General features: G+C 32.6%; 3 protein-coding genes across 3 annotated transcripts in view; 1 reads left to right on the top strand and 2 right to left on the bottom strand.

Moving 5' to 3' along the window:
• The window catches only part of LOC115891752 (neuropeptide SIFamide receptor-like), a 97544-nt gene that overhangs the window by 69249 nt on the left and 2487 nt on the right, over window positions 1–25808 (top strand). Inside the window, exon 3 of the mRNA XM_030912307.1 lies at window positions 4188–4287. Coding sequence (XP_030768167.1) covers window positions 4188–4287 — 100 coding nt within the window. The remainder of the gene's footprint in view (window positions 1–4187; window positions 4288–25808) is intronic.
• Window positions 9736–13141, bottom strand: LOC115891780. Its single transcript, XM_030912342.1, has 2 exons — window positions 12995–13141; window positions 9736–10188 (listed from the first exon to the last, which is right to left on the bottom strand). Exons 1-2 carry the CDS (start codon window positions 13004–13006, stop codon window positions 9856–9858), a joined length of 345 nt encoding a protein of 114 aa, XP_030768202.1. The 5' UTR covers window positions 13007–13141; the 3' UTR covers window positions 9736–9855.
• On the bottom strand, window positions 14708–16369 carry LOC115891765 (cuticle protein 16.5-like). The gene is made up of 2 exons (XM_030912330.1): window positions 16226–16369; window positions 14708–15211 (listed from the first exon to the last, which is right to left on the bottom strand). The coding sequence occupies exons 1-2, from the start codon at window positions 16235–16237 to the stop codon at window positions 14753–14755; spliced, it is 471 nt and encodes a 156-aa protein (XP_030768190.1). The 5' UTR covers window positions 16238–16369; the 3' UTR covers window positions 14708–14752.

Raw genomic sequence — 25808 nt, 5'->3', positions numbered from 1 at the left:
ATTTATCAATATAACTTATGTACAAATACAAATTTGTAATATGGAACAAATAGGTAGAACAACAAATAAAACTTTTTTTAGTAAAATAAATAGATTAGTATGGGACATAATCTGCTTTTCTTCTGTCATCGTCTGTCGAAATCTTACCTGAGAAAAAAAAACAGAGTATACATATTTCTAGAATCACTGCCACAAATTACCACTGTTACCAAGTTATCCACAACCTCGTAAAATGTGCTTGAGTAGGTATTAAAAATTAATAATATGTCTTTAATAAAATACGATAAGATATTTTGAATAAATAAATACTTCCAAACGAGAATATCCAACGTTCAAGTAATATTTTCGCAAGCGGAGTTTATTTTCTGAGAACTTGACATGCAACAAAAATTCATCAATAGTTATGAGTGATATGCTTTCCTCTCTTTCCTTTCCTTTAGTAAGGAGGAGGGAAAATAGTGAGGAGGTGTGGGAGTTGGGGACTTGAAGTTGTTGCGTATCGACGTTACATTTTGCACGACCTGTTTCGCGGCTTAAGTGAAAACACCTGCAACTCGTGCAGGATCTAAAATTAAAAGTGAAGCCTAAGAGGAAATCGATACGTGTATGAAGCGCCTGAAAAAAAAACGGATTGCATCTAGCTACTTGGTATAATTTTACACCAGGGCTGGCAAAAATCATGATTTGTTTAAAACATAAAAAATATCAGATTTTTTTAAAATCGTTTTGTTAAAATTTAAATCAGATTTTTTAATTAAATCAGTTTTTTTACTATTTAAATCAGATTTTTTTATTAATAATTTTGTTTTTATTTCAGTCAGATTTTTTTATAATTTAAATCAGATTTTTTTTATTTAAGACAGATTTTTTTTATTTGTAATAGAAAACATTATTTAAATTGGATTTTCAAATATAACACGCTCTCAGCCTGAATGTCTGGAGCTCAATTTTCACCAAAAACATGATGGTGAAAACCGCACATCAATATCTGTTACCGTTTAGGAGTTACGGGGTATTCAAAAATGTGCATTTTCAACAAATCGCTGTAACTTTTTTGCTATGGAAAATTTTGCATTTCTATGAAAACATTTCCAAAGCACCTTTTTACGTAGAATTTAATGGTATAAGTATAATTTTTTGAAAATTAATAATTTAAGAGTTAACAACAGAAAAATTGATTTTTTACTTGAGACACCCTCTATATTTTTAATTAACCGAAAATAATTTAAAATTACCTTTCCAAAAATATAGCACACTTGATATTTTGTTATATTCCCTTTCGAAATACAGAATTTTTAAAAGTTCGCCACTTTTAACTAGTAGGCTTTGGACCCCTTATTGATGATATGCCCTTAATGGAACTCATATACTTTTTTTTAGAAGATATTTTTCCAGCAAGAACAGGCGCCGCCTCAGAACGCTGAAGTTATCAGCAAATTTTTGCAGCCAATTTCAAGAATAATTGAATAGCTAACCAAGATCCCAGCCGTTGGCCGTCGAGGCCACCTGACTTAGTGCCCATGGATCTAATCCTATGGATATATTTGCGGGAGAATAAAGGTTCCTTATTCTTGCGTATAATCTAGACAATTAGAAATACTTAGCAGTTATGAGAGGGTATCTTTCACCCCCACTGAGTTAATGAATTCCGCGAGAAACTGCCCGGTCTGTCCATAACATAAGACTGTCGATAAGTCAAACACCTGTAGCAAAATCTCATGTCTTGGTTTGCTATTTATTTTTAATGTTATTAGATATAGTTTAAATGTGTTGATGTTGGTTAAAATTGTTTTTAAATATTATAAATTGTTATAGAATTCTGCGTCTCTCATAGCAAATACTATTTTCGTTTTAATTGATGCTCACAGCTAGATTTTTTTTCAAAATTTTTTTTAGATTTTAGTTAAAAAACATAATTTCTTGATAATATTGCAACATAGGTATTAGATTAAATGTACAAGAAAGAATATTCAGAAAAGATCCAAAATTCAGAAAAGTTCTCAAAATTTTAGCAAAAAATCATTTTTTTTTTGGAAATTTTGAAAGTAAAATAACTCCGTTATTTTGGACTTATTGGAAAAACGATATAGAGAAAATATGTTTCTTTTATCGAGATCTACCATTCCTTAAAATAGTTGCTCTTATTTCTGGGACACCCTGTATAAAGTGGAACAGCTGGTTTTGACAAAGGTCTGATAATGGCTGGAATTGTCGAAACCGGTCACTAATAAAGTTTTTTTTGACAGTTGCTTGGACTTTATTTTCCATTTTAACATTAAGTTATTTTAGTTTTCACTAAAACTTTGTATTTAAAGGCCTATTTTCTTGGACTATAATATCTATTAGGGACTTTTCTTCTCGTCTATAAAGAGACCTACAAAAACTTTTATTACCACAAGCCATTGTAGGGCTTAAGGGTTGTTTCAAGTCCGCCCCTGGCTTGTGTCCGACACGCCGCCAGACAATTTAATGGAAGGGAAGAGACGGACGGTCCATGCAAATTCGCCGGGCAATTAAATCGTCCAACAAGGCCGCCCGCGTCCAATATCAAGGGAACGTATGTCTTCCTTCCTCGCTCTGACCCTGACATCCACCAGCCCTGCCAATAACTGCGAGATTTATTTTCATCGTGACCCTATTCTAGGTCTGGTTCTTTGTACAAGTTTGAGGAAGAGCATTAAAATTAGAAAATTAACCTACCAACCTTTTACAGCAACAATTTTCTGTGATTTTTCTATGGCGTTCGACTGTGTAAATCATAAGATCCTAATTTAGAGACCTGCACGGGCCGGTTTTTTGTAGCCCGACCCTGCCCGGCCCGAGAAGAGAAGTAGGTTTTGTAAGCCCGGCCCGGTTTGTGAAAAGCTAAAACTTAAACTAGTCCGGCCCGGCCCAAACCATTAAAATAAAATGATCAAAATAAAATTACAAAAATCCTTTCAATTACAATTATTCCAAGTAGTTCTTTGTCGATTCCAGACAATCTATCAATTTCACAAAAACATAGCCTAAAAACACCTATTATAATACAGGGTGTCTCAAAAACATGTACAGAAGCAAAGTTGTGTTTATTTAAAGTGCGGAACCGGCCCGGCCCGAGGCCCGACCTCTATTGACAGTGCGAAACCGGCCCGGCCCGTGGCCCGTGTTCGGGCCGGGCCTGGCCTGAGGCCCGTTCGGGCTACCCGGCCCGTGCAGATCTCTATCCTAATTAATAAACTGCAGCACTATGGGTTCAGGGGAACATCTCTCGAATGGTTTAAGGCGTTTCTGAACAACAGAACGTTGTCTTCTAGCAAGCCGATAGAATGTGGAGTACCTCAAGGCTCAGTACTATATAGTCCCTATTTTGTTTCTTCTTTTTATTAAGGACATTGCTAACATAAACATCAGTGGTAAAATATGTCTTTTTGTGGACGACACTAGCTTCACTTGGAGCAACAAGGACGTCACGGCACTTCATAGGATTATATCAAATGACTTAATCACCATTAAATCTTGGTGCGATTCGAACCTCCTGAGTCTCAACATTTCTAAAACTAATCGTATAAAAACTCGCTGCAGCCTTTTGTACTTAACAACACCACCATTGACGTCGTAAAATCTGTAAAATTCTTAGGACTTGTTGTAGACAATTCTCTGAAATGGGACATGCATATCGACGCTTTATCGAAAAAATTAAGCTCTGCCTGTTTTGCATTAAGATCTGTTTCTAAAGAGCTTAACTTGTCAGTGGCTAGAACTGTGTATTATGCACTTTTTGAGTCACTCACCTCAGATACGCCCTTCCATTCTGGGGTACGTGTTGTGCGACTCAATTTGACCGCATTTTCAAGCTCCAGAAGAGAGCTGTTCGATATTTACTGGGACTAAACAGCAGAACTCATTGCCAGGACTTCTTTAAAAAATTAAAAATATTAACTCTTCCTTCCTTATTTATATTTGAGTCCGTTTGCCTAATACGTAAACATGTATCCGCTTCTCAAGAAAGGCCATCTCACACTTGTTCACTCAGGAACGCGGAGCAAGATCTTTATTAACTTTTAAAGAACGTTTCGGTCAAAAGGATCGGATATTTATCGCAAACGATAACAACATTTTTAGCAATCCTTAGACGCAATGAATGAATAAAAGTTTGGTATAACTTGTTAAACAAAACTTTAACGCTTGTTTCTTGTTTGTTTCAGCATGGGTTCTTGGATGGTGGATGTGCAAAACCGTCCCATACATACAGGGTGTTTCAGTAGCTGCTTCAGTTTACAGCTTAGTAGCAGTATCATTAGACAGGTAATTTTTAATTACTATAATTAATACATTATGTCATTCAAGTGATTTACCTCTAAAGGTTACAGAAACAAATAATAATGACCGTAAAGTTTTGAGTTACCCACTATTTATAATTTACAGAAAACACTAGAAAAAAAAAATGATCACAATAAATTCAATGTTCCCTAAAAACTATTCTTTATCGAATGTATAATTTTATTTCATATTATTTTCTGTATAATATAAGGCACGTACTTATTGTCTTCCTTTTACTTTGTTTTATTAAATTTTGACAAACCACGTATAGAATACAAGCTTTACAAGACCCTAATAAGATATTCTTATTCTGAAAGTACATAGCGTTGTTTGTTTGGAGTATCGTTTCATAAAATACAGCTTATTTTAAGCTTGGAGAGATTTCTTAGTGATTTACTCCCAGCTGCATTGCAGATGTGTAGCTCATACCAAATTATGTGGTGGTTTCCGTGATTTTTTTTTGATATATATTATAGCAGAAAATACTCTATATTTCGAATCGTAAACTTTTATAATTACTACTACATTATTTTTGCAAGTTGTAGTAATATTAAAATAAATAAAATATCTGTAGTTTTAGTATAGGTTCATTACTTTATTTATATTACGCATGTGTTTTGACTTATAAAAAAACGTATACTACAATAAATTGCCATTTTTACTCATACACAAGCTGGAAATTTTTAAAATGTCTATTTATACAGGGTGTCCCAGAAATAAATGCAAATATTTTAATTGGTAGTATATTTCGGCCCTAGCAACACGCCTATGAGTTTTTTTACGAAAAAAAATTGATGAAAATGTTATATTTTTCTTGACATTTTCCGGGAAATTTTTTAATTTCTTTTAAAAATGGTAAAGAGAAAATATGTTTCTTTTGACCAGATCTACCACCTCTTAAAATATCTGCAATTATTTCTGGAACACCCTGTATATATTTTTTTCATATTTTTGACATTTTTCTGTCTGTTGAGTGTATTCCGTTGCTTACCTTGGTTATGGTTTTATGTTCCGTTTCTATCGGTTTTCCTGAAAGTTTTCTTACTACGGAACAAGGTTCCTGAAAAATTCCGTTATAACTGTCACCAAACTAACCAGCGCGAGAAGGCTGGTTTTTCTGATTTTGTTTGTCAATCACTGTCATTTATTTGAGAAACTGTCATTTAAGTGAGAAAAATCCTTGGGAAAAATCAAGGAAATATTTTGGAAGTTCGAGTGAAATTCTCATTTAATTTCTAAAATTTGTTGACATTTAGAAAACGCCATTTGACATTTCCAGTATTTTACCAATATTCCGATAACAAAGTTCCGTATCAAACCGATTTTTTCAGGAATCGGTCTTTACCGTAGTTTACCGGTCTTTTTTTTTTTTTTTTTGAGGTGTAAAATACCTTTACGTACGGAGTGTGGGACTCAATCTCTCCTTAAGCTGCCTGGAGGAAACTACCCACTAAACGTCACCCCCTCACCTGCTGCCGTCTACCTGGACCCGCTGGATGCATCTCCTCAAGTAGACGCTGGGCTGTTCCTTTTTGTCATTACCCCTGCTCTTCGCTGTATTTTGCCTCTAGTATATTTGGGCCAGTTTTGAGATGGCTTCAAAGTTTTCTCTTCTTTCTGTTACCGATTTTAAGAAGGTATCTGCGGATATGTTGCCACCAATCGTCATGCGTGCCTCACATCTTTTCTGTTCCCATCTTGGACAAGCAAACATTGTGTGTTCTGGAGTATCATTGGGTTCAGCACAGTATCGGCATTCCGCTGACTTCCCTCTTTCCAATTTTACACAGGTAACTCCCAAAATTTCCGTGGCCACTCAATATTTGAGTAAGATTGAAGTTTACCTCTCCATGCTTTCTTTTAATCCACATATTTATATTTGGGATGAGCTTATATGTCCATCTTCCTTTTTGTGATACTTCCCATTCTGCCTGCCACTGCTGCACTGTGCAGTTTCTCTTCATCTCTCTGCTTGCCCTGGTTTGTACTTCACACTTGAGAGTCGTTCTCTTTCTCTTGAGAGAAGATGCAAGGGCACCAGACCCGATATCACCAAGGCTGCCTCAGTTGAAGTTGTTCGATACGCCGAGCTCAAAGCCATGACTCTCTGTGCACCTTCAAGTCTTTTTTTATTTACGTGCATATTGGTTGCTTCGTTCCACACAGGTGCTCCATACATAATAATATTCTGGCACGCATATGCTAACACTCTTCTCTTTGCTGGTGTTGGGCCCCGAACGTTTGGCAGTATTGCGGACAACGCTTTAGCAGTTCGTTGTGATTTCAGACACACAACTCCTTGATGTGCAGGCCCATCGTGAGTGCACGGTCTATGTGGAATCCAAGATAGTTGACTTGCTTTACTGGATTTATTATTATATCCTTAAAATTAAGCCTTATATGGTCAACTTTTCTCTTGCGGCTCAGTAAAATCGCCTCTGTTTTTTCCACAGCTATTTCGAGTCTGTGCTCACGCATCCATCTGGCTATGATTTTTAGTGTATCATCGACAGTCTGCATTAGGTCGAGGTCGTTTATTTTTTTTGTTTCTTTTGGTTTTTTTTGTTATTATCACAGCAAGATCATCGACGTAACAGATCAACTCTGTCCCACCTGGTACAGTAAGCTCCATGACACTGTCGTAGAATATGTTCCACAGAGTTGGCCCCAGCACCGAGCCCTGTGGGACGCCACCGAATACCTCTCTTTCATCTTCTCTATTGAGAACTATAAATCTATTATCAAGATAGCTTCTTATTATGTTCACCAAATAGCCACTTATGCCCCATCTTCTAAGTTCTTTAATAATTATTTCCCATGACGCGCAATTAAATGCATTTTTAACGTCGACTAAAATCAAAGCATTACCGGTCTGGTTCACCTGGTTTTGCAACGAAATAAAAAAACAAAACTGACTTGTTGCGGCTCTGGCCATGACAAGAATCATACTCGTATTTTAACATAAAATAAAACCAACAAACAAAATTTTCCGTTTTTACATTTAACTCTCAAAATACACTCTGAGACTTTCATTATTAAAATCCATCTATCGATTTCCGTTCCCAGCTGCAATTTTTATAGCTTCCTGAAAAAGAACAATTTCCTTTTTTCCACCGTGCTCTAAAATTTTTAATACAACCCACCCGTAAATTAGCCACAGCTCCGGCTACAATTTCCCTTCTGAACCGGATTCGAACAACGGCATTTCTCCGCCTAACAACAAGTTTTCCGTTCGTGCGACCATAGTTTTTCCCGGTTTTCCGTGCTTCGCCTTTTAATTTTCCACGTTCCAACGATATCCCGAACGTGTCGAATGGTGGGAAATGGAATTTTCCCGGCCCGGGTACAGTCCAAGATTACCAAGTGTTTTCAGCAAGCGGAGAACAGATAGGGAAGGAAGAACAAGCAAAATGAATATTATGGGAGCTCATTAGTAAAGTATTCATTACAAACGTTTATTTTAGAGACACTTGTTTTTATGAGATGGATGAAAGTGTGGTTTTGAATATTATATTACTTTGTAGTACGTGAAATTTATTTTTTTCCATAGCAGCTGTTAAAATTGCCTTATATCTGTCAAAAATAGTAGATAAAATAGTACTTTAACCGCAAAGGTAGATTAAATGACTTGTGTCTAGCCTTAGCAGGGAACTATTAAGCCCGACCAATCACGTTAGAGTTCACTGAAAAAAATAGTGTTCATAATATTAATGAACATTGATTATTAACTGTTGTTTCATTGGGACAATGATTTTTTTCATTAATATAATGATTTGTTAATCATAGATCGATGTCCGATTTATTAATACTATGAATCTAATTTCATCAATATAATGAAAATCTGGTTATTAAATTAATGTAAGATTTTCATTAATATAATGAACGCGTTCATTGTCCCAATGAACGCGTTCTTTATTTTAGTACTGAAATTTTAATAAACGCATATTCATTATACTAATGTACTAAATCATTGTGACTACTAAAATAGTGAAACTATTATTAACTATATTAACTATTTTATCTTTGAAATACAGATCAAAAACAAACATCAAATAATAATTTTAAAACTTCTTCAGCATAAACCTGATAAATTTCATTCCAAATCAACTCCAGAAAGGCAAAAATCGTTAAATGTCTCTTAACTTCCGGTGAGCTGGCTAATTATACTTCCTTCCTCCGACATTCTTTTATATTTTTCTTCTGTTCTTTCGATCTTAGAGAATTAAATTCGCAAGGAAATTAGAGGCTCTCGGTCCACCCACGGCCCTGTTCAATTTTCCTAATTGGAAATTGCTGTCTTGACAGTTGTTCGGCTGAAAAAACGTCGGTAAACTTTGCTAGAAATAAAGAAAAAGTCAGACGGAAGGAAAAAAAAATGGTATGGAAGATAAAAATGAAAGGGTTTAATGACCAGGAATAGGCTGCGATGGTTTGAGATTTGAAAATAAAATTTATTTGTAACAGAGAAAAATTTGTTTGTGGAAGATAACAGGAAAGAAAATTCAGAAAAATATTAAATATCATAGGTCTCAAAATAAATTTAGCAAAAACTAAAATAATAAAATAACTTTTTTTTCAAAACCCTGGTAAATAGCAAGAAATTCATAACAAATCAACTAGGCAACAGGCAATCAGATAGACACAATAATACCAAGGATAGGCCTTGAGTTATCTCTGACAAGCTCGTAAATTTTTCCAGCTACATTACGCAATTTGCTATCTAGTTTAATCATGTCCTACACATATATAACGCACGTATTTTCCCCCCGCTTTACTCCACCACTCTCCCCATTAAACGTACAACTCTATCCGTTTGTCACACCCCCAACAAGGGGTTAGCGAGTGATTGATTTCAGGGGGAGTAAACGTGATTTTTATACCCCGTGTTTCGAGCGTAAAAAAGGTTTTTTTATTTCGCTCAAATTCCGATTGATTTATTAGACTTTGTTGAAGATTTTTTCCAATATTTTGTGTTAAAGCTTCATTCGAAACCTCGCAATTAGTGGAATAAATTACTAGTTTTAATTAGCGTAGAAGTTTGTTCCTTTAATTTCAATGTATGCCTTCAGAACCGTATTCAGGCTGAGGCGACAAACGCCATATCCAAACTACTTCCATTTAAATCCCGAATAACTTATGAAAAGAAATACAAAAATTTTCAAAAATGGAAGCAATTAAAAAACGTGCGAGAAGAAATAAAGTTTTTAACCTATCCTCGCTGTTAAAGTATCATTTAATCTACCTTTGCGGTTAAAGTACCATTTTATCTACTATTTTTGATAGATATAAGGAAATTTTAACAGTTGCTGTGGAAAAAAAGTATAAAGTATAATTGAAACCACTAATTTATTTTACTAATTGTAGGGGTTCTAAATGAAGCTTAACTTCTAAATTGTTCCAAAAACTAAAGAATGAAAATAATAGGTACTCTATAACATAAAACTTTATTTTTAGTACAACCAAAAAATCACAAAAAGAAATAAATAACTAAATAAAATAAAGAAAAAGGAACTTTAAAACAATACGAAAAAAATAAAATCAAACAAACATCATTCAGTGACCATGGACAGGTTTGACTTGATGAACTTTGTCATCTTTTTTCTCATCCTTCACCGATTTAACTTGGTGATGTTCACCACTTTGTATTGGCTGAGCCTTCTGAGCACTCTTCTCTTTGCTGTCGTGGTGGTGTTGCTCGTGAGACGATTTTACTTCGGGTGATTTAACTGATTTGACATCCTCGGATTTTTTGGTCTCGTGTTGTTGTTCCTGATGAAGGGGGGTGCTTTTCACTGAGGGAACTTCGGGTTTGACTTCGGTTTTGGCAGCTGGGGTTTTGGGAGCGACTCCAGCATAGACACATGCGACAACAATGGAAAGTACTACCTGGAATTGAATAAAAAAGAATTCGAGATTAAAAAATAAAAAAAAATAAAGCACACTTATTATGATATACAATAGTTATTTTATTTTTTATTGAGTTAATATAAGCTTATATCGTTTTGGTTAAGGACAAGGACATTATTAGCTGAAATTAAGTTGCCATAATTTTCTCTACCTTTTATACAGGGTGTTCCAGAAATAAGTGCAAGTATTTTAACTGGTAGTGTAGTTCAACCCCAGAAACACGCCTATGAGGTTATTTTCGCGAAAAAATAATTAGTTTAAAGGAATTTATTACGAGTAGAAAAAATATTGTGCTGGGTTGGCGTTGGTTTCTATGTAATTTGACAAATAAATAAAGCTGAAAACGAAATAAGTAAATTACCAACAGATATTCAGGCTGAGGCAACAAACGCCATATCCAAACTACCTCCATTTAAATCCCAAATAACTTATGAAAAGGAATACAAAATTTTTCAAAAATGGAAGCCAGTAAAAATCGTGCGAGAAGAAATAAAGTTTTTAACGTATCCTCGCTGTAAAAGTATCATATAATCTACCCTTGTGTTTAAAAACTATTTTATCTACTATTTTTGATAGATATAAGGCAACTTTAATAGGTGCTATGAAAAAATATATATAATTAATAAATTCATTCATGAGAATAGATCGTATAATTCTGTTGATTTGTTTTTGTTTATATAACAACATTAAAATTAATTCTATGAATGTCACCTTGTAATGTCCCTATATCCTTTCAATTATTACGTTATTCAGAATAACCGAAAAAAATTGTAAATTGTTACGGAATGTTACGGAAAATTGTAAATTGTGTCCTTGCTGGGCGGGGTAAAATCCGTGAAAAATTCGGTATTACGATTAATTTGTTATTTACGTGTTTAAAACTATAAAATAACAATTTTTTTAAGTTCTTTTAAAACACTCAAGTAAAATATGTATTTCTTGGAAATTTTAGGTAAACAATACAATTTTACAGTATCACAGAATAAATGATATTGAATACAAAAAAAAAATATCATGTTGATTAGGGTATCTGTCAAAATTGACATTTAATAAATAAATAGCGGAAAAATGGCTTTACTGAAAGAATTTTGAAAAAGTTGTTTATTTTTTAATTTTGCATAAGTGTACAAATTTTTAGCTACTTGGATAAAAAAGAAATCATTTTTATCTATGCCACGGAAAGACAAAAATAACTGATGGTGCTTTTTTTGGTTTGTCAGTCAAATATTTATCTAGTCTTTGTATATTTTAGTTAAATATTTTGAATAAATTAATAGTTTTTAAAGAAAAATTAAATTTAGTTGTACAAAAATGGGTTTGCGTGATGGCAAACTTGATTAAAAGATTGCACCGTTTCTATATAATTTTTCACTTAAATTAGTTAACTCAAGTTTATATATTCTTTAAAAATATGTTCTGCTACAGTATAAAATTAGAAATAATTTTCTTATAATACTTCTGTTATAATTTTATCAAAAAATTTTCAACGGCAACAATTTTATAATAAATAAAAACGGCGTCAGCGATGGCTATGAAATGAAGATCGCTGTCATTTTATATGTAAAATTATATGGGAAATGTCATCGATCGTCATTTCCAAGCCAACTGGACGCCATTTTTTTCGATCATACGGTATAATTACATACAAGGTGTGACTAATAATTAAATATTTTTGTATCATTTGGAACGTTCGAAATTGTTTAAAAACTTATTTGTGGCATTTGAAAAAAAATAGTATGTTCTATTCCGAGTAAAAATTTTTTGTGCCTCGGCTGTATGTCAAACGTATAGCCTCGCCAAAAAAGTGTCATTTTTACTCTTAATACTACTACTATATAAACAATATACTATTACAAGATGTAGAAACTCAATTTTAGCAGAGTTTTTATGTATATGAGATTAATATTTTTGTGACAAACAGGCAGGATCATTATTTCTTTGCTTCTGCCTCGAGAAATGGTTGGTATTTTTTACTTTGACAGATAAAAATTGGTATATTAATGTAAAATTAAAAGAAGTAAGTTTTTTAAATAAAGCTTTTCAAAATTCAGCCAAAAACCCTATTATTCTGATCATATATTTATTTAAATATCATATTTGACAGATGCTCGAGAGCAATAAGTTAATTTTTTTATCAGTCGAGTCATTTTTAACCTTATTATAATTAAACCATATGCTGTGGACATTATCATCTCTTATATTGAATATTGTAATTTTGGTTTACCCTGTATAAAGTGGTCTGTAATAAATAAACTTTGTAATCTATATTTTTTTAAAAATTAATAACTTATATATAACTCGAGTTTATATTATATTGATATAATATACGATGATAGACTCTGTTTTTCAAAACATTTAAAAGAAGCTTTAAAAAATAAGAATCTTCTTAAGAACAAACTGTATATACAGGGTGAGCCTTAAATAAATGCACATTTTTTAGGGGTAGTATATTTCTATCCCAGAAAAAAGTAAAATGGATTTTTTTATTATTTTTCTTTTAAATTTCTGTTTTTTAAAGTTTTTTTGAAAATTAACAGTTAAAAAACATAATATCTTGATAATGTGGCAACATATGTGGTAAATTAAATTTAAAGGTATAAAAATTGGTCCTCAAAATTTTTTTTTAAACTTTTAAAATTAAAAAATGAAAATGAATCTATAAACTAAAAAGAACTGTATATAATTGAAAAACATTTAATTTGATTTATTTTTTTAATTCTACTATTAAAAAACTTTGAAAAAAACTCCTGAAAAATTAATAATCTGCTCTAATTGAGATACTTACCAGCTTGAACATCTCGAACTCTTTTCAAACTACTGAAAAACGTAAAAGAAGAATTATAAAAGGTTCTGTAAGGAGTTCTATAGAATCTTTTCGATTAAGTCTGATCGAAGTGTGCTCTGGTTGTTTGCGGTGGTCCCGTTTTATACCATTTTCTCGCTGGCCATATTTTTCCCGAGCTTGACCCTAGCCTTGGGTCTGGTTCGCATTGACTTCTTTTTTCAATGTACGTTTCGTCTTTGCGGCTGATTTTCTGTTGGTAAAAAGAGGCGATTTTCAATAGGAACAACGTTAAAAGAGTTTTTTTTTCGGGATAGGAATGTGCGAAAATATCGATATTTTTAGTACAATAATAGATATTTACTATATTCTGCTATATACCTGATTTAACTATATACCTATCCTAAAAATCAATTACCTTAATACTTTTGTTCAAATAACACCATGCATGGCAATGTCAATATGGCAGTAAATAATATTGATGTTACTAGTTTAAAAAATGAGCGATTCGGAAAGAGATTGACATTGAAGAAGAGGCATTCAGAGCCATTTCTGGATTGCTTCCAGCAAGATCGAAACAGAAGTATGAATATACATACTCTAACTATGAAATTTTTGTTTTCTCTTTGGTAGTCATCTAAACAAGGAGAGTTCATTGTGAAACAATAATGTGCAAAAAATCTCTCTTCTCTAGAAACTTCTAATACACGCTCAGCCTGGGACACCCTGTATACATCTATAATTGTTATACAATTCAATAGAATTTGTTGTTATTTTAATTTAAGAACATTGTTAGCAAATTTTCTACTTCGTTCAATTTTTCCCGTGCGATATTAAAAAGATCGATAGATTTGGCCATCTCTATTTGGGTCTTACGCATCGATAAACGGCTGAAGCGAGATTAATTTTTGCGGTTTTCGTGATTAATGGGTCAGTTGGGATGGTTACGGCTCTGATTTGTCGACTTAATCACTTGGAATGGTACATATTACGGAGATAGCAGAAATAATTGGCTTTTATTCATCAAAAGGTACTAGAAAACAAAATTCGTATTAAATTAACATAATAAAATTCGTCTTCTTCAATATAATTGAAGAAAGAAAGGTCGATAATAGTATATTACATAATGAATTGTTTTATTTACTGTCCAAAGATTATGACTCGTTTACATTTATCATTTTTAACGAACACCCTGTATATTATTACATTTTTGGTTTCCTTTCTAATCACTTTACATAATCCTAAGATATTATTAAATATGTTTCAAAAATATTAATAAATAAATAAAAAAAGGAAGTGTTTTCATTTTTTTTAAATAAAATATTAAAAATACAAGAAATAGTTGGTCGGTACTTACTTTGCTATAGAGATCGTAATCTTAAACTATACAGGGTGTTCAAAATTTTATGCCAAACTTTCTAAAATATAAAATAATTTTTCTTCGTTTTTTTTTTAATGAAGCACCCTCTATATTATTGCTGTGTTAGATGGAGAATTAAAAAAAATAATTTTTTGTATTTAAAGTATTATTATGTGTTTTTTGGGACCAGTAAATAAACCAGTATGTTCTTTAGTTACTTTTGATCAAATTAAATGAGATGCTTGGCAATATTCAGTGCTATCCATACAACCAAAAGATATTTCTTTGGTACTACTACAAACACAAATAAAACACCTACACACTTTTTAAACTATAGATTTATTTTTAAAAAAAAATCGTTTTTTTTGGCACTTGCGAGAATTAGGTACATTCGTCAGACTTTAATGGACATGTACAAGGGGAGCAGCGTGTACAGTCTTGAGCACAACGGGAGCGGCGTGGACTTCAGTGTGTACTTCTGGAGCTCTGTGCACAATGTTGGTAGCTTGGACAGTCTTGTGTACTGATGGGCCGGATACTACTACTGGTGCAGCGTGTACTACGGGAGCAGCGTGAGCTAGAACTGGTGCAGCGTGTACTACGGGTGCAGCGTGAGCTACTACGGGTGCAGCGTGAGCTACTACGGGTGCAGCGTGTACTACAGGGGCGGAGTAAGCTACTACAGGTGCGGATTGAATGGCGGTTTTGACTACTGGAGGGTCGACGATGGTTTGGGCTTGGACGCTCTTGTGGACGATACCTGCTGAGGGGACTGCTGCCACTACAGGGGCGGAGTAAGCCACGGGGGAAAGAGCGATGTGGCCAGCGGCGGCGAAAGCCAAAGTGGCTGCGAGTACCAACTGAAATTGAAATAAAAAATATATAGTTGTAGCTACTGTATAGAGCATTATAAATTTAAATATAAAAAAGTCATTTTAACGCCTAAAGCACTTTTACACCTAAGCACAAAAGTATGAAACTATATTATTAAACTGACATGAAGTGTCAAATTCAACGAGTGAAACCTTAGTTTCTTTTTCAAGCGTCACAAAAGTATTAATTTTTGCGACGTGATTGACAATATAAAAAAGTCATTTTAACGCTTTAGGCATAAAAGAACGAAAAAATATAATTAAACTGATATCAAGTGTCAAATTCAACAAGCGTAACCATAGTTTCTCGATATACAATTACAGGTATGACTTTTAAATCTTTTTATATTACTTGGAACGTTTGAAATTGTTTAAAAATTATTTGTGGCGTTTGAAAAAAAGTAGCATGTTCTATTCGGAGTAAAAATGACCCTTTGTGTCTCGGCTGCAATGTCAAATGTATGTCAAACGTACAGCCACGCCACAAGAAGTGTCATTTTTACTCCTAATAAAACAATATACCATTATATTATTTGCAACATTTCAAATCTTTAAAAATTATTTGTGACTCGAAAAAAATACCATGTTTTATTCGGAGTAAAAATGACATTTTGTGCCTGGCGACAAAAAGTACAATTTTTACTCCTAATAAAACAATATACTATTGTTGAAATTAACATTTTATAAAAAATATTTTCCTTAAGACACTTAATAGTTTGTTATAATAAGCAAATAATTATTCAAATTACTTTAAATATAATATTTTCTATCAAACATTTTAGGATACAACTTAGTAAAAGAAATTACTAAAATAAAAGTTTACTAAGCTAAAATTTTAAATTGAAATATTTTTTTTGACTCATACTATACAACCTTAATAAAGCAAATGATTTAATAGTAATAATTAATCAATATTAAAAAAAAATATTATGTTTTATGACAGAGGTACTTATAAGTACTATATAATTTTAAAGACGACAAAAAAAACAAAAAAGAACTTACGAATTTGTACATTGTTGTTTTGGTTAGGGTAGTTCTTGTTGCTCGTTTAAAAAACAATCGACTGATGGTTCGTATTTTCGGCTGTGGGCTTTTTATAATAGTACGGTACTTCCTCGTATGAATTTGGGCGCGCCAGCTATAACCTTGCCATCGACAAAATACAATAATACAATGTAGGAAGTCTGTATTGGACTCAGTCAAAACATCTTGAGGAGTCTGTACAAATTTTCATCATGATGAAAATTAAAATTATGTGACATAATAATAACTACATGGCCACTCCTGTAATGTCAGTTTTATATAAATCGTATTAAGTATAGAGAAATCAACTTGTTAATTAGAATTTGTTTGTGTAATAATCTATAGTAATATATAAAATCCTAAGTGACTGACATACTGATTAATCACGATCCTGCTCAAACCACTCAACGTAAGAAGTTCAATTTTGGCATACAGGTTGATTCTAGGGTGTAGAGGTTCGATAAGAAGGGATTTTTCGAAATTCCAGTTCCAAGAGGGTGAAACCACCCCTCAAATATTACAATATTTTTTATTTAAAAAACGGCAACGTTTCCGAAAAAACGCTTAAACACGTATATTTTATTTTGTTTTTTTACATATTTTAAGATTTTTTAAAAATGTATACAGGGTGTTTCGAAAAATCTGGTTATTGATTAATCACGATCCTGCTTAAAGCGCTTGACGTAAAAAGCTGATTTTTGGAAAACAGATTGACCATAGGGTGTAGAGGTTCGATAAGAAGGGATTTTTCGAAACTCGAATTCTAAGGGGGTGAAACTATCCCTCAAATATTAAAATATTTTTTTATTTAAAAACCGGTGAGTTTTTCGGAAAAACTCTTAAACACGTATATTTTATTTTGTTGTTTTTTATAAATTTATACAGGGTGTTTTATAAAATATGACCATTGAGTAATCACGATTCTGTTTAAACTGCTTGACATTTAAACCTGATTTTTGGTAAACGGATTGACTGTGGGGTGTAGAGGTTCGATAAGAAGGGGTTTCTCGAATCTCAAATTCCAAGAGGGTGGAAATGCCCCTTAAATATTACAATATTTGTTATTTAAAAAACGGTTAGTTTTGCGGGAAAACGCTTGGACAAGCATAATTTATTTGTTTTTTTACATATTTTGAATTTTTTTAAAAAATCATACAGGTTGTTCCAAAAAGTTGAAGTGTCACAGTTTGTATGCTAATGAAAATTCTTGCTTTGCTTTATCATCACCATTACAAATGATTAATCCGACGCGAACGAAGTCGCTGGTACACGCTAGTGTATGTATAAAAAGATACTTGTATATACAGGGTGAGTCTTAAATAAGTGCAAATATTTTCAGGACTGGTAGATCTCCATAAAAGGATCATATTTTCTCTTTACCGTTTTTCAAAAAGTCCAAAATATCCGAGGTTTTTTACTTTGAAAATTTTGAAAAATAATGATTCTTTGCTTAAATTTTGAGAACCACTGGATCATTTCTGGATTTTCTTTCTTGTAAATTTGCAAGAATACTACGTATGTTGTCATATTATCAAGAAGTTATGGTTTTTTAACTAAAAAAAATCCAAAATTTGTTTCCACATATTTCCGATTTACAATTTTTTGTTTACAAAAAAAAACATTATAATCGTGTTTCTGGAGTCGAAATATACTACCCCTAAAAATATTTGCACTTATTTAAGACTCACCCTGTATATTGTGTCTAAAATTAAAGTGAAGATTCGCTAACAAAATTAAAAAATTAATAAATTCAGAGTAATAAAGTAACCGTGGTAACATACCGTATTATCGAAAAAAAACGGCGTCCAGTAAGCTGGGAAATGACGAGATGTTCATTGCATAGCCATAGCTGACGCCGTTTTTTTTTTCGATGACACATTTTTTTTCGACGCAAACTTTTATTAAATTCCCTTTAAGTATATTTTTATAACATTCTTTAAAGTAACTATAACAACACAGCTACATAACAATCCATTTTGAAGACAAACATAATATCTTACGGTTTATTTTCCGGGAATACATAACCATTACTTAAAATGTTTCCACGACATGGAAACATTTCTAGCAAAGCAAAAGGAAAATGTTCGAAGAACATACGGATTGAGAGCTTAGAATATGATTTATGGAACACACTGACTACTGTACGTCGAAGTTTTGAGTAAATCCGAGTGAAATGGGTCCTAAACAGGGCTCGGCTCGATAAAGAATCCAGATTGCCATGCCAGAGCTTTCTTTTTTATCCAGGAAATTCTTTGGACATAAGAAAGAGGCAAAGAGTTTCGATTAAAGTCAAAAAGGACAAGCTTTGTTGTTTCGGTGAATTAAAATTGAGACTGACTGATAAAATCATGAATATACCGGGTGCGTCTCAATACTGGCTCACTATAACATCATATTTAGTATGGTAGTAAACGACATAAATTAGGATTGATTGACGTATTCAATTGTTTTCGGTCAATTCCTGTTTCACCGGAAATGACTACAACTCTGAATAGGATGACATATTATCATATGTCAACTTTTGACAATTTTGAATATGGTTATATGTCAATCTATTCAGTCTATTTTATCAAATAAAGTAAAAAAATACTGAGGGTTGTAGATCAAAAAGAATTGAATACGTCAATCAATCCTAATTTATGTCATATACCAAATCTCGTTTTTTTATGTGAAAAAATAAAAAAGTTAAGCACCCGGTAGAGTACGGGTCCAGTTGTTAGAGAAATGTCAGTTTCACGGTAAAACAGTTGATTCCTTTTTTTTTGAACAATTTTTCTAACTATTTAATGTCATGCAATGTTAAAATAGTAAATAATAACATATACAGTTCGATTTTCACTCATAATTTTCCATATTTTGGGGATATCATTTAATATAATATTTCTAGCGTGTACCAGCGACTTCGTTCGCGTCGAATTAATCATTTGTAATGGTGATGATAAAGCAAAGCAAGAATTTCCATTAACATAAAAACTGGATAAAATTTTCTCACATTTATGTCAGCATGAGAAAAAAAAATATGGCGATATTATTATATAACTTGGTAATATTTGAGAGGTAGTTTCATCTCGTTGGAATTTGACTTTCGAAAAATCCGTTTGCCAAAAATAAGTTTTTTACGTCAAGCAGTTTAAGCAGAATCCTGGTTAAGAAATTACCCAACTTTTTGGAACATCCTGTATGATTTTTTTAAAAATTTCAAAATATGTAAAAAAACAAAATAAATTATGCTTGTCGAACCTCTACACCCCACAGTCAATCCGTTTGCCAAAAATCAGCTTTAAACGTCAAGCAGTTTAAGCAGAATCGTGATTACTCAATGGTCATATTTTATGAAACACCCTGTATAAATTTATAAAAAATCTTAATATATGTAAAACAACAAAATAAAAATGCGTTTTTCGAAACTTGACTGTTTTTTAAATAAAAATATTGTAATATTTGAGGGATAGTTTCACCCCTTAGAATTCGAGTTTCGAAAAATCCCTTCTTATCGAACCTCTACACCCTAAAGTTAATCTGTTTTCCAAAATCAGCTTTTACGTCAAGCGCTTTAAGCAGGATCGTGATTAATCAATGACCAGATTTTTCGAAACACCCTGTATACGTTTTTAAAAAATCTTAAAATATGTAAAACAACAAAATAAAATATACGTGTTTAAGCGTTTTTTCGGAAACTTGACCGTTTTTTAAATAAAAAATATTGTAATATTTGAGGGGTGGTTTTACCCTCTTGGAACTGGATTTCGAAAAATCCCTTCTTATCGAACCTCTACACCATTGAATCAACTTGTATGCCAAAATTGAGCTTCTTACGTTGAGTGGTTTGAGCAGGATCGTGATTAATCAGTATGTCAGTCATATTAGTATAGATTGTCAAATTTTTCTAGAGATACTGTAGAATCAAAATTTTCATTTTTTCCTTTTCAGTCAACATTTTTTACCGAAAAATATATGCGTACTTTTATTATCCAGCTTCACACAGCTCAATAAATCACCTACTTTATTATCCAACCTTTCCGTTCCTGTCTGGTTCAAGGACTCGAACCCAGACCGTCCCCTGTTCACGGCCAGCGGAAAAACGGCCAAAAAAGAGCCATTTCCACACACCGGAAGAGCACAAAGAGACGCGTTTGAAAAGATTTATAGAGCGATAGAGCACACCCTCTTATAAGTCATTTTGTCCGAAAGTATGGAAAAAATGACATTGAAAAGGTCCTTTTTAATGCAAATCGGCAGGTTTTCTGGGTTATATCGGGAGGTATTATGAAAACGTGGCGTTATATTGATGATATTTTGGTAATAATGCAGTAGAAGGGTTCTGAAATTGGTATTTTTGAAATGTTAGATGTGTGTTTGATGAAAAACTAAAAATCTAGACTGTTTAAGAAAAACAATAAGAAAAGTTAAGATTCGATGTTTTAAGAGTAAATCTTTTTTTGTCAAAGAGACATTAATACTGAATAACTCACCTTGACCAACTTAAGTACAAAGCAGAGTCGTTGTAGGACAAGAAGAATAAATGATACTACCAGTACAATGTACTTTTAAAGGTAAAATAATTCGTATTTTTTAAAATGTTTATAGAAATCTTTAGGGAAAAGCAAGGTTTTATAGGTGTAACTTAACCAACAACTACTAACAAATATCAGTTAGCTGAAGATTTTTAAAAACTGTAAAATGTTTTAAATTCTTTAGAATATTTCAGCTTTTTTTAGTTCTGGTGTTATATAATAGTAAATTATATACATAATTTGTTATAACAGTATTACCCTTGGATATGTATTCTTATATATAAACAAAGGCATTACTTTATTTAACAACAAACCAACCAAACCAAACCAAACTCATCATATACAGGGTGGCCCATCGAAAACGTTCCGCAAGGCATAACAGTGGTACCGCAATGAAAAGGGCTTTCTATTCTCTATACTTTCCCGCTTCGTTTTTGAAAATCGGTCGAGTCATTGAGAAAATATGAAGGATTGAAATTTGAAAAGAGCTTATTTAAACATTTATCAGAGTAAATGATAAGGATAAATTCCTTCGTCCAATTTGCTGTTTTTTCTTATTATTTCTAGATGTTTATACGCATTTTTTCACTCGCCACAAGGTTGGACGATCAGGTGCGGTAGATGCTAGATAGCTGTTCTGTGACTTGTGCGTTGAAGTTCTTCTCAATATTGTTAAACTTTTTTACAATTATGATGTACTCACATGCAGAAAAAGTAGAAATAAGTTCCACCCGTACAAAATTCAGTTGGTACAAGAACTCAACGAAGACGATTTTGACCGTCGCTTGGAATTTTGCGAAACTATGAGTGAACGAGTGGCGAATGATAATAATTTTCTATTTAATGTGTGTTTCGGATGAGTGTACTTTCTTTTTTAACGGTGTAGTTAATCGGCACAACTGTCGGTACTGGACTGAGGACAACCCCAGGGTTTTTCACGAGGTGCACACACAAAACCCTCAGAAATTGAACGCGTGGGCTGGTATTTTTGGAAATTCTATTGTAGGTCCTTTTTTTTCTTCCTTAAAATCTAACAGGTGAGATGTACTTGGATTTACTGGAAAATACCATCGACCCAGCCCTAACTGACATCATAGAGAACAATCCTGGATACGTTGAAGCCGAACTAATATTTCAACAAGACGGTGCACCTCCACATCACTCTCAAAATGTGCGTAATTATTTAAATAATAACTTTCTCGGTCGGTGGATAGGACGAAGGGGTGCAATTGAGTGGCCTCCCCGGTCACCCGACTTGACTCCTTTAGACTTTTTTTTCTATGGGTATACATGAAAAGTAAAGTGTATAGCACTAGTAACCTAACCCGCCCCTTCCCATTTGAAAAAAGTTGGGGGATGACACCCTCGCTTAGAGGGTTAAAGATTTTGCAATCATTTTTGCGTCAAAAGTTGTCCCCCTCACAAACAAAACTGACGTGTTTTTGGATTTTTTGAAAAAAAAATATACCCTGGCCGTTATGCCTGGCGGAACGTTTTCGATGAGCCACCCTGTAGATCTGATTTCTATAGCCATAAACTACAGTATTATCTCTAATAGAAACATTAAATTAAATTGCAGAAATTAAAGCGTTAAAAAAGGAGTTCCAAGGAGCTTTGGTAAGCTGTTAATTGCATATTTTACCTTTTTAAAGATACAGTAACTTTGAATCTATTTTTACACACACACACACAGAGTAATTTTTTTACCCCCTATATCTATAGATATATTAAATATATACTTTTAGAAACATCAAGTTCATACCAAATAGACTTTTAGTCACGTGATTAAGCTTCATCACTATAATATATTTTCTTTTAATCAAAATACTTTAACAAACAAAAATAGATTAATTATAAATATATAAACAGTTATTATTAACATCGACAAATCCAATCTCCTTAACAGCACTTAAGGGACATTCTAATGAGGTTGCGATGAATTTTTTGCAACGGCTATTAAGCTGTGTGTTGGCAAGAATGAAATGGCAAGAATTACGTAACAAAAAGTTTTTTTTATACTGAAAAATCGTTTTACTGAATTTTTAAAAGCTTTTTGATAAAAAAAATTACAGAAATATAGATCCTTAAGTGATTATTTTACATTGGTGTTGGTAATCCCTGGTGAATAAATTAACGTCAAACGATTCTTCTTTTTAGTATGCTTGATTAATAACTCAATATATTTATGCGTTAACTTTATTTGGATTTACATATTTAAGCATTTTTTTTTCTTCATTGAAATCCATAGAAGAATTAAATTAGATACATTTTTCATCGAAAAATGTCAGGGAAATATGTAGGCACATTTTGCTAAATCTTAATATCGTTTATCAATAATACCTCTGAGTGAAAACCTTGATAAGTTCGCGCAGTTCGTTCTGTTGCCAAAGAGATTTATTCAAGATATTAGCCTTGATGTACTTAAAGTATGTATATTAATGATAATTTTTTCTAAAGGTATATTGTTATGCTATTTGTCTTGATCTCTTTGACCGTGAGGTCAGTAAACTAAGTGGAACTGCGGGGGTACTTTGAATATTTCCGCAAATATGTGTTTAATTATTATTTGATTAAGTAACATGTTATGTTAATTGGAATTTTAATACAGGGCATTATTTAAATAAGTATTTTAATTTGTAGTATATTTCGAATTTCATGTTGGCGTTAATAGACCCTCAGATGCAAAAAAAACGCTACGGAGAAATTTTTGGTCAAATTTAGTAAGTGTTATATTTTTGTTATTTTTAGCTCTATTTTCATGAATTTTTTAGCAAGCTGTATATAATTATATCAACTTTAACTCGTATACTTAGTTTTTTATAAACTTTAGTATTTGGCATATTATACAGGGTAAATCGAGGGGTTGTTTTTTTACCCTAATTTTAAACCACCCTGTACAATAATTTCGTGTGTAAATTTTCCTAAAATATAATTTTACGGTCAGAACCATGACTCCTGAGCACTTTGTTTTTTGATTCATGTCAATACATGCTTTGATTAATTTTTGAGAGGAAAATGAACTGATCACGATCAATTTGCAATTTTTTCATTTATCGTTACTTTTTGATGTAGTTTTTTAATATGACGAGATGGTTTTGGTGCTTATTGTCGTAACGTCATATTACGCTGCATTGGATACTCTATACCTAATTTAAAAAAAAAAACGTTAAAGACTAACGATACAGTCCTGGGTTTAATAAACATTAATAACAATAACAGAACCAATGATATTAAAAAAAACATCTCTAATACTCAAGTATACAAACAGAAAAAGAATTGTAAAGAATATCCACTATGTATTGCCTCCCTTGGATGCTATAACTGCCTGTATATGTACGTTCATACTGTCATTGCATATATCTGCATATTATATCATATTGCGTTATGTTTTCCCATTTTTCTTTAAGGACCAAGCGAAGTTCGTTTAATGAAGCTGGTACCGCTCAGGGGCGCATATACGGGAGGGGTAATGGGGGTAATTACCCCTACCAGAAAGAAATTAATTTATTTTAATTATTACTTTCGAAAATCGACAACTATGAAACTATGAACCCTTCCCGGACACAAACGGTACATTGTGAGGAAATTGTAGAGAGAAACAAGCCCTATAACATAGGATACAACATTTTAATGAACAGTGCTTTCCATAAAATCAATAAAATGAATAATATACGAAATAATATACATATACTGATTTCTTTCGAAAATCGACAACTATGAAACTATGATCCCTTCCCCGACACAAACGGTACATTGTAAAACAGGAAATTGTAGAGAGAAACGAGCCCTATAACATAGGATACAACATTTTAATGAACAGTGCTTTCCATAAAATCAATAAAATGAATAATATACCAAATAATATGCATATATTGATATCTTTCGAAAATCGACAACTATGAAACTATGATCCCTTCCCCGACACAAACGGTACATTGTAAAACAGGAAATTGTAGAGAGAAACAAGCCCTATAATGTAGGATACAATATTTTAATGAACAGTTCTTTCCATAAAATCAATAAAATGAAAAATATACGAAATAATATACATGTACTGATTTCTTTCGAAAATCGACAACGATGAAACTATGATCCCTTCCCGGACACAAACGGTACACTGTGAAACAGGAAATTGTAGAGAGAAACGAGCCCTATATCATACGATACAACATTTTAATGAACAGTGCTTTCCATAAAATCAATAAAATGAATAATATACCAAATAATATACATATACTGATTTCTTTCGAAAATCGACAACTATGAAACTATGATCCCTTCCCCGACACAAACGGTACATTGTAAGACATGAAATTTTAGAGAGAAACGAGCCCTATAACATAGGATACAACATTTTAATGAACAGTGCTTTCCATAAAATCAATAAAATGAAAAATATACGAAATAATATACATGTTCTGATTTCTTTCGAAAATCGACATCTATGAAACTATGAACCCTTCCTGGTCGCAAACGGTACATTGTGAGACAGGAAATTGTAGAGAGAAACAAGCCCTATAACAAAGGATACAACGTTTTAATGAACAGTTCTTTCCATAAAATCAGTAAAATGAAAAATATACGAAATAATATACATGTTCTGATTTCTTTCGAAAATCGACAACGATGAAACTATGAACCCTTCCCGGACACAAACGGTACATTGTGAAACAGGAAATTGTAGAGAGAAACAAGCCCTATACAATTACCCCTCCCGGAAAGAAATTAATTAATAAGATAAAATTTGGTATAAAAAAAAATTGTTACAAAAAAGTTAATAATACAAATTAAAACAGAATATCCAAACCAATCCAAGTAGATTTTTTCCACAGTTACAATACCTTCCAGCAAAAATTTAATTCAAATTTAGTACTTTGAATATTCATACTACCCCTCCCAGACTCAATCTCTAGATGCGCCACTGGTACCGCTTCTCGACTTCTAACCCTTCTGCCAAGTAGTATATAGTAGCCATAGCCGCAGTAGTATATAGTTCACAATAATCACCAAAGCCGTCTTGTCACATTGAAAAATAGTTTTAAAAAAGA

This window comes from Sitophilus oryzae, unplaced genomic scaffold (assembly GCF_002938485.1).
Source record: "Sitophilus oryzae breed Bouriz unplaced genomic scaffold, Soryzae_2.0 scaffold_1007_pilon_pilon, whole genome shotgun sequence".
Classification (NCBI taxonomy): domain Eukaryota; kingdom Metazoa; phylum Arthropoda; class Insecta; order Coleoptera; family Curculionidae; genus Sitophilus; species Sitophilus oryzae.
The sequence above is the reverse complement of the archived record's forward strand: the minus strand, read 5'-3'. Positions and strand labels throughout refer to the sequence as shown.